The sequence below is a fragment of the Aythya fuligula genome, chromosome 1 (assembly GCF_009819795.1).
Source record: "Aythya fuligula isolate bAytFul2 chromosome 1, bAytFul2.pri, whole genome shotgun sequence".
In the NCBI taxonomy this organism is placed as follows: domain Eukaryota; kingdom Metazoa; phylum Chordata; class Aves; order Anseriformes; family Anatidae; genus Aythya; species Aythya fuligula.
In genome coordinates this window covers 84,551,317-84,566,339 of record NC_045559.1, presented here as the reverse complement: position 1 = coordinate 84,566,339, position 15,023 = coordinate 84,551,317, and the positions used below count along the sequence as shown (strand labels likewise).

The 15,023-nt window shown below is 38.3% G+C and overlaps 1 protein-coding gene across 1 annotated transcript in view; it reads right to left on the bottom strand.

Moving 5' to 3' along the window:
- POLQ (DNA polymerase theta) overlaps nt 1-15,023 on the bottom strand; it is a 60,006-nt gene that overhangs the window by 27,253 nt on the left and 17,730 nt on the right. The window contains exons 6-14 of the mRNA XM_032192236.1: nt 12,957-13,176; nt 11,197-11,341; nt 10,953-11,099; nt 9,664-9,876; nt 6,306-6,448; nt 4,669-4,873; nt 3,637-3,779; nt 1,221-1,414; nt 768-892 (exon numbers count right to left, since the gene is read on the bottom strand). Of these exons, the coding sequence (XP_032048127.1) occupies nt 768-892; nt 1,221-1,414; nt 3,637-3,779; nt 4,669-4,873; nt 6,306-6,448; nt 9,664-9,876; nt 10,953-11,099; nt 11,197-11,341; nt 12,957-13,176 (1,535 nt within the window). The remainder of the gene's footprint in view (nt 1-767; nt 893-1,220; nt 1,415-3,636; nt 3,780-4,668; nt 4,874-6,305; nt 6,449-9,663; nt 9,877-10,952; nt 11,100-11,196; nt 11,342-12,956; nt 13,177-15,023) is intronic.

Below are 15,023 nucleotides of genomic sequence, written 5' to 3'. Positions count from 1 at the left end.
GCTCTAACACGAAGTTATTTATACTACCAGAATTAATTTAAACTACTCCGCATCAGTTGGCGTGACCTTTTCATTCTGGGGCTTTGACTCATGCTGCAACCCACACATATGGTTTCGCAAGTTGAGCTAAAACTGTCTTAAAAATTGAAGATCCATTTACGGAGTAATGCAAGACTTGACTTAGGCAACAGAAAAAAAAAAAAAGTATCTCGATCACACAGTGGGCTGCTACCTATACTCCTACACAGCCCTTATAAGGAAGCTATGGTAAAGGTGACAGCTCTCTGACCTCTCATTATCTGGTGATAAACGACCTGGAAATGATTCACCCTTTTGAAAACTGTAAAATTATACTCTCTGACCAATTACTTTGCAAGCAGGAAAAAGGCACGCTGTCTAGGAGACCCTGGACTTTACCCATATTGAAAGATACTCTTTCCTAACATGGCAAAGATTCAGAACGGACTTGTACTTAATTTCTGGACTTAATACTGAACAAACTACATTGCTGCACAGTACGCAGATGGTTTCCACAGACATCAGCATGCTACAGCACTGCTTGATTCCACCCAGCTGGCCCCATTCCCGCAGCATGCTCTGTGGTTCCATCTCAAAGCAGGGGCAACCACAGATTAAGCCATGAAGTTGGAAGTGGTTTTACAAGACCGATTGTTGTTACACACTGTGGCTATCTTATCCCCTTGTCTGGAAGGAAAGAAAACAGACTAACCTAAGACTCTTGTGGATTCTTTGCCCACATAACTTACCTGCATAGGTGGCAGCAGACTGCTGCAAGGACTGAAGCTGGCCACGACTGCAACCATATTTCTTGGTCATATCTTTTAAGGGAACCTCACTGATTAAATCCAGAAGGGCAAGACTAGTGAAAAACCTAGAGGGGAAGAAAAAAAAGAAGTATACATGAAAATATAATCATCATCCAGGGCACGTTAGAGTACAGGCAAAATTCTCTGTGATAGCACAGGACAGAATGGTGCTATAGCATAGCACAGGAAGAAACATGGAAGATGGCTTCCAAATAACATCAGCACAAGCATCTTGTGATAACAGTGCTCTCACTCTAGAGTGAACTGGGCACAGGTTCTCTCTAAGTGTATCTATGAGCTCACACATCAAGAAAACCAGTTCCTGAAAAAAGCCTATCTACCCCTTGTGCTAAAGGCTTTGGTCTTTGCTCATTCACATCCATTTGTGGCTACCTTTTGTGGATTGCCATTTGTCTGTGCTGTTTCTCTGTCTTAGCTATGATTTTGCCTTTTACAGAGCGGGCCAGAAAGCCTTCTTCGATCCCCACCAGCTCAGCCACACGTTTCATTGAGGCAGGCAGCTTCTCCCATAAGCAGAAAAACTGGTACCAATCAATTGTGGTCCACTCCTCATACACCGGGGTAACCTAAAGAAAATAAGATAATGTAAAAAGCTATTTCAAAGAAACAAACAGAGCAGAGCTCTGGCTAAACAAATGCAGTCTAGAGAATGTGGTTAGAGCATCCCACACACAACTCAGAGGCACTGAATCATAACCATGTACCCTGAAGAAAGTAAAAGCTCTTCTAACCCATTTTTTTTAATATTTGTACTGATGAGATGTGATGTGACTCATAATGATGAAACAATTCAGAAACTTTGTCAGATTGTTCCCCAAATCCAAGCCCTATAAGATATTTTAGGCTGTATTTTTACCCTCCTTTAACAGAATAAAACTTCATTCTCTTTTTACCAAAATTGACAGATTACCTATCAGCCTCTTAGAGCCACTAGCAAGCACACTAACCACTACCACGACATTTGATAAAGCAAGAGGGGAAATAAGTTTTGCCAGAGCTTATCAAAGTTATAATTTAACTTTGGTACAGTTAAGTCTCAACATTTTTTTTACACTAACAAAAAAGCCATTCAAAGTATTCACACACTTTTAGACAAAAAAACATTTCTGTTGTCATTCAGTCAGCACAGTTAGTTTCAGTATGAGGAGACAAAATGTCTTCATATCTGTATCGACATACTGCAAGATTAATTATTTTGAAATAACTAACAGTTGTTGGGGAGCATTTAATGGAACACAGAATACCAGACACCTACGCAGTTGTAAATTGTCCATTCCTGTTCATCTGCTGAGAAAAACAAGAGTTATTACGATAGGGATTGTGTTTTGCTTGTTGTTGCTTTGGTTTTTTGTTTGGTTGGTTGGTTGGTTTGGTTTGTTTTTTTCTTGAAAGAAAACCCTTTTTCCTAGTCTAAGAAATATTTCTTCCTTTTAATCAACTTTCCTAAAACACAGGGTCTTAGAATTCATATTTGTACAAGTAAAAGTTTCAAGTCTAATAATTATAAAGCATTATAGCAGATAATTCATAAGAAACACACAGAGAACAAATCTTTAAAAAAAAAAAAAAAACACCTTCTTTGGCCTTAAAAATTAACAGACTTTGCAAGAAAGTTTTTAGGCTTCATTAATGGAAGAGAACTTGCGTGAATTTGATTTAAAATAACACTAGACAGTGTTAATTTTCTGTTACTTTTCTGTTTTAGAGACAGAAATGGGAAAAAACTCACTGGTGCATGACACAAAATAGTCCACTTTGCCTCATAGGAACAGAACAAAATATTATGTGGTCCTCTAGAACACAGATAAAAGTACACATGGAAAACTAGTTGATTTAAAAAAAAAAGTTTCAGTCAATAACTAAGCTAATGAACACAGCAAGCAGAAACAAGCATCCTCGGTCTCCTGCATCTCCCAACAACTTCTGCAATGCCAAGCTTTTTTCTTTTTTTCCACAAGGCAAGATGCTCAAATTTTGCCATTGATTTATCAGCCTGGTTAAGAAAATTTGCTTTATACTTCAGGAGAGTAAAGATAACTGTCAAGTTTGGGATTATGTTTGAATGATAGGCCGTGCAGCTGTAAATCCTCGGATATTCACTGCTACTTCATCTTGTTTCCTCACTAGTCTTGACAGATCTGTGGCTCCCTCTCCAGAAGTCTTAAATAGTATTGCTTAGTTTTCAAGCGCATGTACACATTACTCTTAACAAACTTCTGGACGCTTTCCCTTCAAAAGATTTAGCACAATCCTTCCCTTAGCCCTGGCAGGACCACCAGGCAAGTAAACTAAATCAGAGATGAATGAACCCATAAAAGGCCCATCTATAAGAACAACAACAAAAAAAACAGTGTGGTTCTCTCAGGCTTTTTGTAGGCAAAACAGATGCTGAAACAGCAAAAGTTGTTTGAGCCTACAGAGGTAATCTGAGATGCATCCTATTGATTCCAAACACAAATCAAAAGCAATTACTTTAGTGCACTTCAAAAGTCTCAGATAAATTACCGTTATTCTAGAACCATAACTCACAAATTTCTGAAATCTTCTGAAGTGAGGAGTGACAAAAATGGGCTTAGATGAACATGGAGCATCTGCCTACACAATAGACCCTATGGGAACAGATTAGTTTTGAAGAACATTCAATTCCAAAACTTTTCTTCATTTAGGATTACCTACGCAAGCCATGAAAAATTACGTCCATGGAGGTCTCAAGAATACTGCACTGTATTTTCAATCCTTTATTCATTTTCTGCAGCGCAAGATAAGAAACGCAGAACGAGGAACCTACCAAATAGACAATATGCAGATCGTTCTCCAGAACAAAGCTTTTCATAGCTCGCTGCAGGTCAGCAAAAATTTCCATGGCTTCAGTTGGTGAAAGAGAAGAGGAAAGAGTAGCTGAGCCAAGATGTGTGGGATGATAAACCTTTGCTGTTAAAAAATAAATAAATAAATAAATAAATAACACATACAGAGAAATTTAAGTGCAAGTTTATATCTCACTTTCAGGTTGCAATGCATTTTATAGATTCTACTGACTTTTCCCAACTGCTTTTTCAAAAAGAAATGGAGTATCTCTCCAGTCTGAAGACAGGAAAATGGAAACAATAAAATAAAGATCTTGCATAGAGTCTAAGCTAGCCTTTTTCAGAGGCCAGATCACAAGTCTGGATCCCTCTAACTACTCAGACTAGCAATTACGATAGCTATTTTAACCCCCGAAAAATGGAAACTCATCTACAATCCCACCAAGGAGTTGTTGAACATGCCTTCCATGAGAGTGTCAAATATATCATTTTCATTAAAAAAGATATACAATGATTCTGTAACAGGAGTTCTTTCTATTACTATAAGAGTCGCATCATTAGTCATCTTAAGAAAATAGCCCAAAAGAGGACAAAATGCAGCCTAATATAACAAGTTCTAGAAGAGCCTTGTACTCTCTCAGAATGTGCCAGTTCTTCTCCATAAAGACAAAAATTATAGTGTGCATACATCCTGAAGTAAAATTTCACCTTCTTTAAAGATAGCTTGGGAATTTGTAGATAAGGATGCATCAGTCTTAGAGGTGACATGCAGAGGCCTTCCAAGAACACTTGCATACAAAAATGATTAAGAAGGTATAAAGTTACCCTCTTGAAAGCTATAACTTCCTGACACATGATTTTTAATAAAAGAAATGCACAGAAGTTCTCATTATAAATTTACATTCAATATCTACCCAGCTGCAGAAGATTTACTGATTCAAACCGCTAACTGCAGGCACTGGTAAGAAACAGAACAGGGAACAGCAACATTACCTAGACAATTCTGTGATTACCTTTCTCATCATCGCCAGAGTCCAGAACCTGAATGAATTCGTTCTCCAGCAGCCATGCTACACAAGCCTCAATAGGTCCAGTCTGTGCTTTGTCTTGCTGTTTCTCGTTTCTCCACTTGCTACTGCTCAAGCTGGATGCCAGAAGAGTGCAAGAAGCATAGGTCTGCACATCACTTGGAGTGTTGGCCACTCCTCCCACTATGATCTGTTGAAGAAAGTGACTTGTTCATCTTGCCAGAGAAACAGCAAGATGGAACATCAGATCTGAGAAACAGAGATTGGTGCATTACCTACCCAAGTTTTAAAGAACCAGTGTGAGAGAGGAACATGAGGCAAAACAACTGCCAACCTTTAAGGACTTCCCTTGGCAAAAAGTTAGACACCTTATAAAGTTGAAGGGCTAAGCTATGGTGAAAGATTAAAGCTCTTAAAAACTCAGACTGAGTTTTCGAAAATCCTAGCATTTTGAAAGTGAACATAAACATAGTAGCAATTTAGAACTAAGACTAGATGTAGGCATTCTGCTTAGCCAACCCTTCCTTTAAAATCTTAGAACACAAACTGCAACTTTCTGAAGAAAAAAGGTAACTGAAAATGAGGAGTTCTCCCCAGATCTTTCAGTATAGTGAAGTTGTCTCTTAATAAATCTGAGTGCTACATCCTATGATTGTTTTCCTGATTTAGAGTGATTTTTCCTTTGGATCTTTTTTTCCACATAACTGCTTTTTCCCTGTGAGTTACTTACGTGTGTGTGTGTCTTCCCTGAGACAGCAAGGTGTTTAACTAGAAACTCTATTTCAAGGTTTCAGTAGATTTCTTTCATGTAATAAAGCACCCCCAACCAGAAGAGAAGCCATCTTTAGATAGTTCTTATGTAAAAAAGTGCATTTGGAAATTCCATTGGTCTGGTAAGAATTCTAAACCTATGGAATCACAACCAAGTTCTAAGTACCACAGCAGTTTCACAAAAAAAAAAAAAAAAAAAAAAAAAAAAAAATAGGAATAGAATAGCAAAAAGAACTCTTAAAATGCCTAAGTTCAGCTCAAGCCCAAAAGCAGCTTTGGAAAAGGAGATGAGCTCACCTACACGAACCCTTTTGTTCCTTTTTACTTCTGTGCAAGGGTAAAGGGAGCAAATGTAGTACAATGTCTCTTTGTTTAGCAAAAACTTATTTACAAAATTTCAATCAATTTTCTGCAAAAGAGGTAGATAACTTGTGGGGTGAAATAAGGAACTCTTTAAGGTTCTACAAATGTCATTATGGCCTAATTCAGTCTACAAAGCTTCGGGAAACAGTAATGTACAAGCACCTCCCAGTAAAGACTGTCAGATCACGTGTGAAGGTTAAGAATTACACACTTCTGCCTGTGGTTTGAGCATATATAAATGAAAAAGCAAGCCTTAATAACTCATTGGAGTATGTTTATGTCAAAACCTCTCTGGCAAGCAGAGACTGCTGTATGCAAAAAAAAATGCTAATATTGCAGCAAGCTGGCAGACCCAAGTAACTTTTTCTGAAGCTGCTTGCGTTGACAAGAGAGGGGAAAAAAAAGCCACATAAAAGATTTGATGGTGTCACAAAAGAAATCATCCTAACACTGCAAGCACTGTTCTACATCCTCTCCGCGTCCAGTACCTCAAGTATTGCTCGCTTCATGCTTGAAGTAACACCTTCCCCTTCTCTTCTAAGCAAACAACTGCAAACAGGCTTGAGAGATCCCTGAAGTAGAGCAGTTCCTTTTGATCTTTCTGAGGGCTTGCAAACTAAAATGCTCTCACCTATACGGGGAAAAATGAAAGAAAAAAACACATTAATGACCTCCATATCGCATCTAAGCACTGTAATAGCTACTTACAGTTCATTGAGGACATATTATTGGAATGGAACACTTAAGTTACTATTGAAAAAGCTGGGAAAAAAAAAGATAAAAACTATTGCAATCTTGAACAGAATATAGCCATTGCTATTTAAGGACTCACTGATGCATAATACTTAAGAATTAAAAGCTCAGAGCAGTACAAAGTTACAATAGGCAGGTCAGGGTCTTCCCAAACCAACTTTTGCCATCTCCAGGGATAGGGACTCCACAGATTCTCTAAGCATCTGCTTTGCTGTTGAACCACTCTCACTTCTTGTTCTGGAACTGACTGGAACAATGATGCACAGTGGCATCTATTTTATTTTGCATTATATTATTAAACTGAAAAGATTCTCAAAATTTGGAAGAAAACATAGAAGCTGCACAGCACTTTGGCAGTTTGTGTTAAGACAACCAGCTTCCATTCCCAAAATGAAATAACATAGATACCAAAGTAATTCGAAAATTCATTGAAGTTATTAATCTAAGAAACAACACATTCTTTGAACTTTCATAAATGCATACATGCTTGCATATATATGCATATAGATACATACACATGTGAAATCTTAGGTATCCTGAATGGTTTCCTCTGAAAGTACATCTGAATATACCTTACCTAACAATGTCTAACATAGAATTTTAAAGTTAATCCTGAAATAATGTGGGAGACAAAAAAGGTGAGCTGTGAAACAAAAATAAAAATAATGAGTTAATGTATTTATGAGATAATAGTACAAACCACAGGGGTAAAATGCAGTGGTCAAAAAAGAAGTCTTTTTTCAACAAAACTATTTAAGAGAAACTAGGTCCCTGAGAGACATAGCTAGTGAGAAGCTTTGTCAATTAGTATAGAATAAATAAATTTCAGGCAAGATGAGCTTTTCTTTGACTAACAAAGAGAGCATTAGATTTGGATTAGCTGGACAGGAAATTTGGTTTATGACAACTGCTTAAGATTGAAGTGCACGTAGCCTGGACACCAAAGTCATTTTGGCTGTCGTTATCTTAGTAACATCCTAGGAATGTTAAATTAGGGTAATACGGTAGCCACCAAAGGATGCTCAGAGGATGTCTCTTTGGGATTTGTTTATCCTGCCGTGTGAAACTTTTGACATCTGTTGACCCTGTGCTTTTGCCAGAGTATAGAAGATATAACGAACCACCCATAAGCATTGTTTTGTGAAGTGGTGGCAATGATGAACCTTAACTCATTTCTTTCTGATGTGACCTACAGCTCCCTATCACAACTTTGACTCCTCAGCATGATAAACATAAAAGAAGATGGGTGTCCACTCGGCCCTACATTATCTGACAGCCATTTAAGATTTGCGTAGAACCCTTCCCCAAGATGCCACTGAGAACTTAAAGCCAATAACTGCAACTTAGCAAACAGCTGAGAGAGAGAGAGGACACAATAAAAAGAAACTAAACTGCTCTAATATTCCTTATTGAACACTGCAGATGAGAGAAGTCTAGATTAGGATCAGATTAAACAAACACCAGAAGACTCTGGCTACCTAGACAAAAAACTCCATTAAACCAAAAAGACCCTACTATGTTTTATCTATCTTTACCATATAATTTTGCATTTCTGTAGCTAACTCATTCAACACACGTATGTATCTCTCTACCTATGAATGGAAAAGAACTGAATCTGTAGCCTAACTTCTAGCTTTTGTTCACCAATATTGAACAGCTTTACCTGTTTCACCTTGGGAACCGGGTAGTTTTGATGAATGCAAAAAGAATCCAATTTCATTTTTTAAAATAATGTTTTTAAATTACCATCCAATCAGAAAAAAAAAAAATCAAAACCTGAAACAATCCAACACTGCAACGCTTGGAAAACCAAATCAACCAAAAAAAAACAAAACAAAAAGACAAAAAAAAAACTTCAACCCAGCATCAATTAACTTCTGATTAACTTCTGTCTGTCAGCTGAATTTCATATCTACATATGGCATTTTTTCCAGCTGAAGTTGCTGTCCTCCAGCCTCCCTATTCTGTGGAAGAGTAGCAGCTGGTAATGTAGCTTTATGTTCTCATCCAAAACACTACACAGAGTGGGAAAAAATGGTACATTCATGAAGCTCATCAGCATAAAATCAACTGCTTACTGTGCAAAACAGACAGTCACATCAGAACTGTCAAAAAGGGTACTAATTATTGTGACTTGAAGGGGAAAAAAGAAGAAACTTCAAGGAATTATTTTATGCTCAAATGACAAAGTCTGGAAAATTTCAAAGTACAGCATGCAGCTGTCCTTTTCTTTAACGTATGGGGATAGCTCATAGAGATATAGGTCACAAAACGCTGGGTTGCTATGCTACTCCAGCAAAAATAGAAAGTTAAATATAAGAACAGTCTGCTTACATAGGGTTCCAGCAAGCACCAATCAAACCATCAGCAGGACAAATCTCACTTCCTGCATCTACTGAACTTCGTATTCTCCATTGTGTTTACATTTGTAGAACACAATTTTTCCAAATGGCATCGAGAAAGATAAATTTCCATCACAAATTAAAGTAACAGGCAGGATCACTCTGTTGAACATCAATTAGTGCCACTGTATGCATGAAGACACCGTGTTATCTATGATCAACTCTCTACATTTGAAGAATGTCTCTTTGTAGCATTCAAGATCCATAAAAATCACTGTTAAGTTTAGTGGAAGTTTAATAAACCCAAATTAGAACTTCAGACAACAAAAGGAATTTGTCAAATTATGGTTGTAGACTTTCAATGCATTTCTTAAATTTTAGGCCTGTCCATTGGGAGTTTAACTGTAAATTTTCTCACTGAAATTGTAAATGCTTTCGTGAACTGACCATGTATCACAGAATTAAGTCAACTCAACAGAGCCTTAGAAGATAACAAGAATTCAAAAAAGAAAATAACCCATTCCTGAAGTAACTGACATGCAAATACCAAAGTCAGTCTCATACAGTGAAAAGAATCCTCTGGGAATTGCAATTTTTACTCCATTAATACCAAACAAATTCATCTTGATTAACTTAATCACACTGAATACCAAAGGAATTCATCATGATTAGTCACTAATTGCAAAGCATTGCCCTGGATTTAATCAGGTTAACACTGTTCTTAGGGAATGTTAATAAAGCCTCTGCTTACCCTCTGTGTCTACTCCCTTCCTGCCAGCCCTGCCAGCCATCTGCTTGTAAGTGAGGATGTCCAGCAGTTTGCCACCAAACATGGGAGTTCGTATAATTACTCGGCGTGCTGGCAAATTCACTCCAGAAGAGAGAGTGGATGTTGCTGCTAGAACTCTAATCAAGCCTTGGCGAAAGGCTCCTTCAATTATGTCCCGTTCATCAAAAGTAAGACCTGAAGAAAGATAACTTTTAGCAAACCCAGTAATAGTGAAATTGCATTTAAGAGCTAATAATATTACTGTCAGGCAAGAAGAAGAACAAACAAATTCAATGAACATTTACCATTCTGAGTTAGGAACTAGACTTGCAACACTACCTCAGTTAACTTCTTTCAATGCATAATTGAATCAAAATTTCTATGAAGTTTTCATGATTTAATTGATAGTAATGGATATAAATTAGGTTTTCTAAGGTATTTGTACACATTGGAGCAAGATGAACTACCTACTACATATTTACATGCACTGCAAGTAAATAAATAAGTACAATGAAAAGAAGAAAGCTTGATGTAACACTCAGTAAGGAACTGGGATTTAGTCATTCGTTGTCCTGACCCTGGAATCCTTCATCATTATTTCCATTCTGTGTTACAGGACTAATATGCATCTTTCTACACTCCTTGGGGACTGCAGTCCAAGTCTACTCGTGAGAGGAAAAAAAAATACACACACTCTGTAAGCATCTGGAGTTATGCCCCCTACATATTCAATGCCATAGATACTGTTGTATCTTCCACAGTTGGTCCTTTCTCTCAGTGAATCAACAGGTTACGTGCACAATTAACTACCTAAATAAAAAAAAGATCTAGCCAGAAGCACTAGCAGTGCATTCTCCTTTTATTTTCATTTTCATTGTTAGATTTCTTCTATTTACTCATCTGTTTCAGCATTAAGTTCAAGAAAATTTTTCTGAAATACCATAGCGGCTTTAGGGAGTACTTGAAAATGCCTGAGCTGCAAATCAGTTAATTTTTCAGGTATTCCAGATAAATTTTTAAGTTGTATCTAAAAAGTTGTTATCTAACACAACAGAGAGAAGATTCATCATAACAATTAGTGAATTAAATCTTTGTCCACAGTAAAAGAATTTCAAGTTTACCTCTAACTGAGAAATAATTGAAGTATCTCATTTATGTAATAAGCTACGTGAGAATTCAAAAAGAAACTGGTAAATTGCTGATAACTACAGCACCAAGAACCCAAATGACTTGACAATTACGGAATTCAAGACCAAGATATTGAGGAATACCTGCATGATGAAATGCCACTCCCCATGGCAAAGTACGTTGGAGCACAGAATCCAGACCTGAAAGAGAGCGCTTTAGCTGATCCAGGACCTCATCTATTCCTTCTCTGTCCACAACAACTGGGGAAAGGGATGAGTTTCTTGCACAACCTTGAGAGAGAAAATATCTTTATAGTTTCTACTAAAATTAATTTGCATTAAAGGCACTGCACGTACCACAATCTTCTATTAACTACTTTTCTCTTACTCTCAGCTTGTTGCAAACTGTAGAATTCCCTGGCAATGATGTCTGCCAGCTTCTCACACCAGTTCTTGGATGGACAGAAGAGCAGAACTGAATGGCCATCACAAACAGTCTCATAACACAGGCTCACAATATGGTCTTCATCTCCCTGAAGTGAGACAAAATATTTTCAATGCAATCTCACACTGCACAGGGTCCATAAATGCTGCCACTGTTCAGTGTCAGAGTAGGAATTTTCTGTTCAAAATTGGAGAGAGGAACAAGTAAAGAAGATGGAGCACTGTCATCTTGGTTTCTGTCTTGCTTTCAGAAGTCTAGGCGCTAGTACAACCTATAGTTGGGGACCACCTTAGACCTAACCACAAATAAATCTAAGGTTTTATGTCCCGCTTTTTTAATCTGTTTCTGATTGAAGACTACACAGTGCACAGAAATCCACACTGCAACTACCACGTCATGGCTAACAGCAGTGAGAAAGAACAAGGTGCACATTACAGAGGGATGCACTGTATGCTGTCATCTGTGAGGAGAATCTGGTTTTCATACCACACAATGTAAAGGCACCTTGCTTACTCCCCCGAGGACTCCTACAGCCAATGGAAAGAAACAAGCTCCTGCAGACAAGACCAAAAACTACTGCTTTAAACTTCAGAAAAGCTCTGAGGTAAAACATTGCTCTACAGTAACTACAAAGGAAGACTTGGCTGGCTAAACTAAAAGCATGAGGTGCAGTAGTCTGAGCATCCCCAGTAAGAGGCACCCAGAAAGCACTGCTGACTAAAGATTGAGAGTAAATATATGGACGTGCATGCAAAACCCTACCATTTACAGCCTGTCTTTTTGGTTACAAGACCCTGAGAGTTCCTGCAACAATCTTGCTTGGCTAAGCCAGCCAGATTCTCTTCCAGCAAGGCCAAAGGAAGGAAGAGAAAAAAGGTAAGAGTAAGGTAAGTAATAAAAAGCAGTGAAATACAAATGAAAACAGGAGACCAAAGGCAAGAACTGTACATATGTATTTAAGGATACGAAAGTTGCGTAAGGATTCACCCAAATTCAACAGAAGTGGTGAGCTCATCAAGTTCTGTTCTGTGCCCCAAAGTGGGCCAAGAAAGAGCAGTGTGAAGGTGCAGTGATAGATTTCAAGCTCAAGAGGATTGCCTGGTCTTATAAAAGAAGTTAAATCCCTTAAAGTGTTGAGTCATAAGCCTAGTTTAGTTCTTTCTCTCAATTTAGTACCTATCCAAAGCAACTACCTCAAAACATATCTGGAGAAGGAAATACAACATCACCTTATCAATATGGCTACATAAATGTAAGCTTCTAGATATTCTTGTCACAAACATTTCTTTCTTTTTTCTTTTTTTTTTTTTTCCAGGATCCTTTTTTTTTGCTGTGCCACCATGCTACTAATGTTTGTGCACATGAGGGCTGGGTACTTTCAAAATATTGCTGCCATTTAGCACATATTGTCCAACTATTAGACTAGTTTATCTAGACACAGAGCAACTAGTTTATTAGACACAGAGCAGTTTGGAGGACTGGGAAGAAAATTCACACCTCAGAGACTCCACAGAAGAGGAATCTACAAGCAGGAAATGCACATTTTTTCATTTCTATCCATTTGGTTCTTCAAGTCAGATTCAAGAAACCTAAAGGACTTTATGACTGTGTTTGTTCAAAAAAAATTAAAAACATACTAGAAGCTGTCTTTTCAACTTTAGCTGTAGAAAAGGTCCCAAAGACACTGCTCAGAGTTTTGTTACCTTCAGTTGAAGTTTGGGCTGGAATTCTCGCACCAGGTTCATGGAAGAGTCATAAATGTTGTTGCCAATTTTCACCCACTCCATGAGGGGCACAGGGCGAAAATCCGTACAGTACAACTCTGCATCTAACCACGAGGCTAGCACTCCCAAGTTAGGGAGGGTAGCACTCATGCCTACTATCTGTACCCCTCCAAAACCATGGCCGGTTGTCTTTGTCCGTCTGGAAGTGGTTAAAAGAAAATTAAAGTTAGTAACAAGTCAAGCTACTCTTCTGCAAAACAGCATTCAGAGAAAATGAACCCAATCTATCTCCTTCATGAGTCTAAAGTCCAAAGCTTTGTTTTTAAGCTTTATGAAAAAGAAACAAGTCATACTCCACTCTTAGTGAACACAATGAAAAGCTATGCGATCATTACAAGATAATTCAACTTTTTGTCATTTTGAATCTAAATCTTAAGCTTCTTTAAGCAATAACAGCTAGACACTGACTGCATATTTGGAGAAACTGAAAACAAACAAATTAACTACTTCCTTGCCATTAATAAGAGCATGCAAATAAAAGCATGGCTCAGTCTCTGCTGCAGTCTGTCTACACTAAATGCCTTAATTAAGATACCCATTTGTCTCAATTTTAGGATAAATAATAATAAACTAAGGTCTTCCTAGAGTTGGGAACCAAAGCCCTTAGTTCAGTAAAGAAGAAAGCAGCTTCAGTTCTCAAAGTGCTGAACAACTGCTTCCATTCAAGTCAGTGGGAAATAATCGACTCTTAACAGACCTGAAAACACAAAGCTTTAGACACCCAAATGTATACTTTAATTCAGGCTTTTAAATTCACATGACAGGCGTGTTTTGTTTTGTTTTCTTTTTCTGCTTCTAAGCCAACATTTTACATCTACTAACTTGCATTCATTCATGCCCTTAGCCACAAATTGAGACTTCAAAAAATAAAAAGGCCAGAAAAATTAATGTGAGCTCACAGATGGCCTGAACCTTCTTAGAACATACTGGTAATCCTGGAAAAGGCAAGACAGGGGAAACAAGACTACCCCAAAGCTAGGATAAAAAACCCTGGTCGCTTATAAGACAGAAATAAGGAAGATATGGAGAAGCAGAACCTCTTTCCCAAGCTCTTCAACCATTTGCTAGCATAACAATCCCCCACCAGGGATTAAAAAAAATCCAGTTCCACGACATTCTTTTGGACTGGAGGCGTGAAAAATCTGCTCCAGAATTTATCTTAGTCTGTGAAAGCCTTGCTGAGAAGCAATGGCACTCATGCTGGCCATGACCATCAGATAATATTTTCTGGTCCAATGACACAGCACCATACTTCAGCAGGATGTCCAGTTAACCACTTTAAAAGCTGTCCTGGTTTCAGTTAGCACAGAATTAATTTTCTTCCTAGTAGCTGGTGGAATGCTGTGTTTTGGCTTAGAATGAGAAGAGTGCTGATAACACCCCGATGCTTTAATTGTTGCAGAGCAGTGCTTATACTAAGCCAAGGACATCTCAGCCTTTGCTCTGTCCTGCCAACGGGCAGGCTGGGGGGTGCAGTAAGAGCTGGGAGGGGACAGACCCAGGACAGGTGACCCAAACTAGCCAAAGGGGTATTCCATACCATCTGACGTCATGCTAAACAATATATAGGGGTGGCTAGCCGGGGGGAGGGGGCCGGACTGCTCGGGGTTAGGCTGGGCATCGGTCAGCGGGTGGTGAGCAATTGCATTGTGCATCACTTGTTTGTACATACTATTATTACTTTCGTATTATCACCATTGTATCATCATTATTATTATTATTATTATTATTTTCCTGTCTTATTAAACTGTCTTTATCTCAACTCACGGGCTTCACTTTCCATTTCTCTCCCCCGTCCCAGAGAGGGAGGGGGGAGGGTGAGCGAACGGCTGCGTGGTGTTTAGCTGCCAGCCGGGTTAAACCACGACAGTCTTTTTGGCGCCCAACGTGGGGCACGAAAGGTTGAGATAACGGCAGATCTGACCAGAGTGTGTTAAACTAAAATTGGTATAAGTATTAGACCTGCTTAATAGTCACTTGTCATAA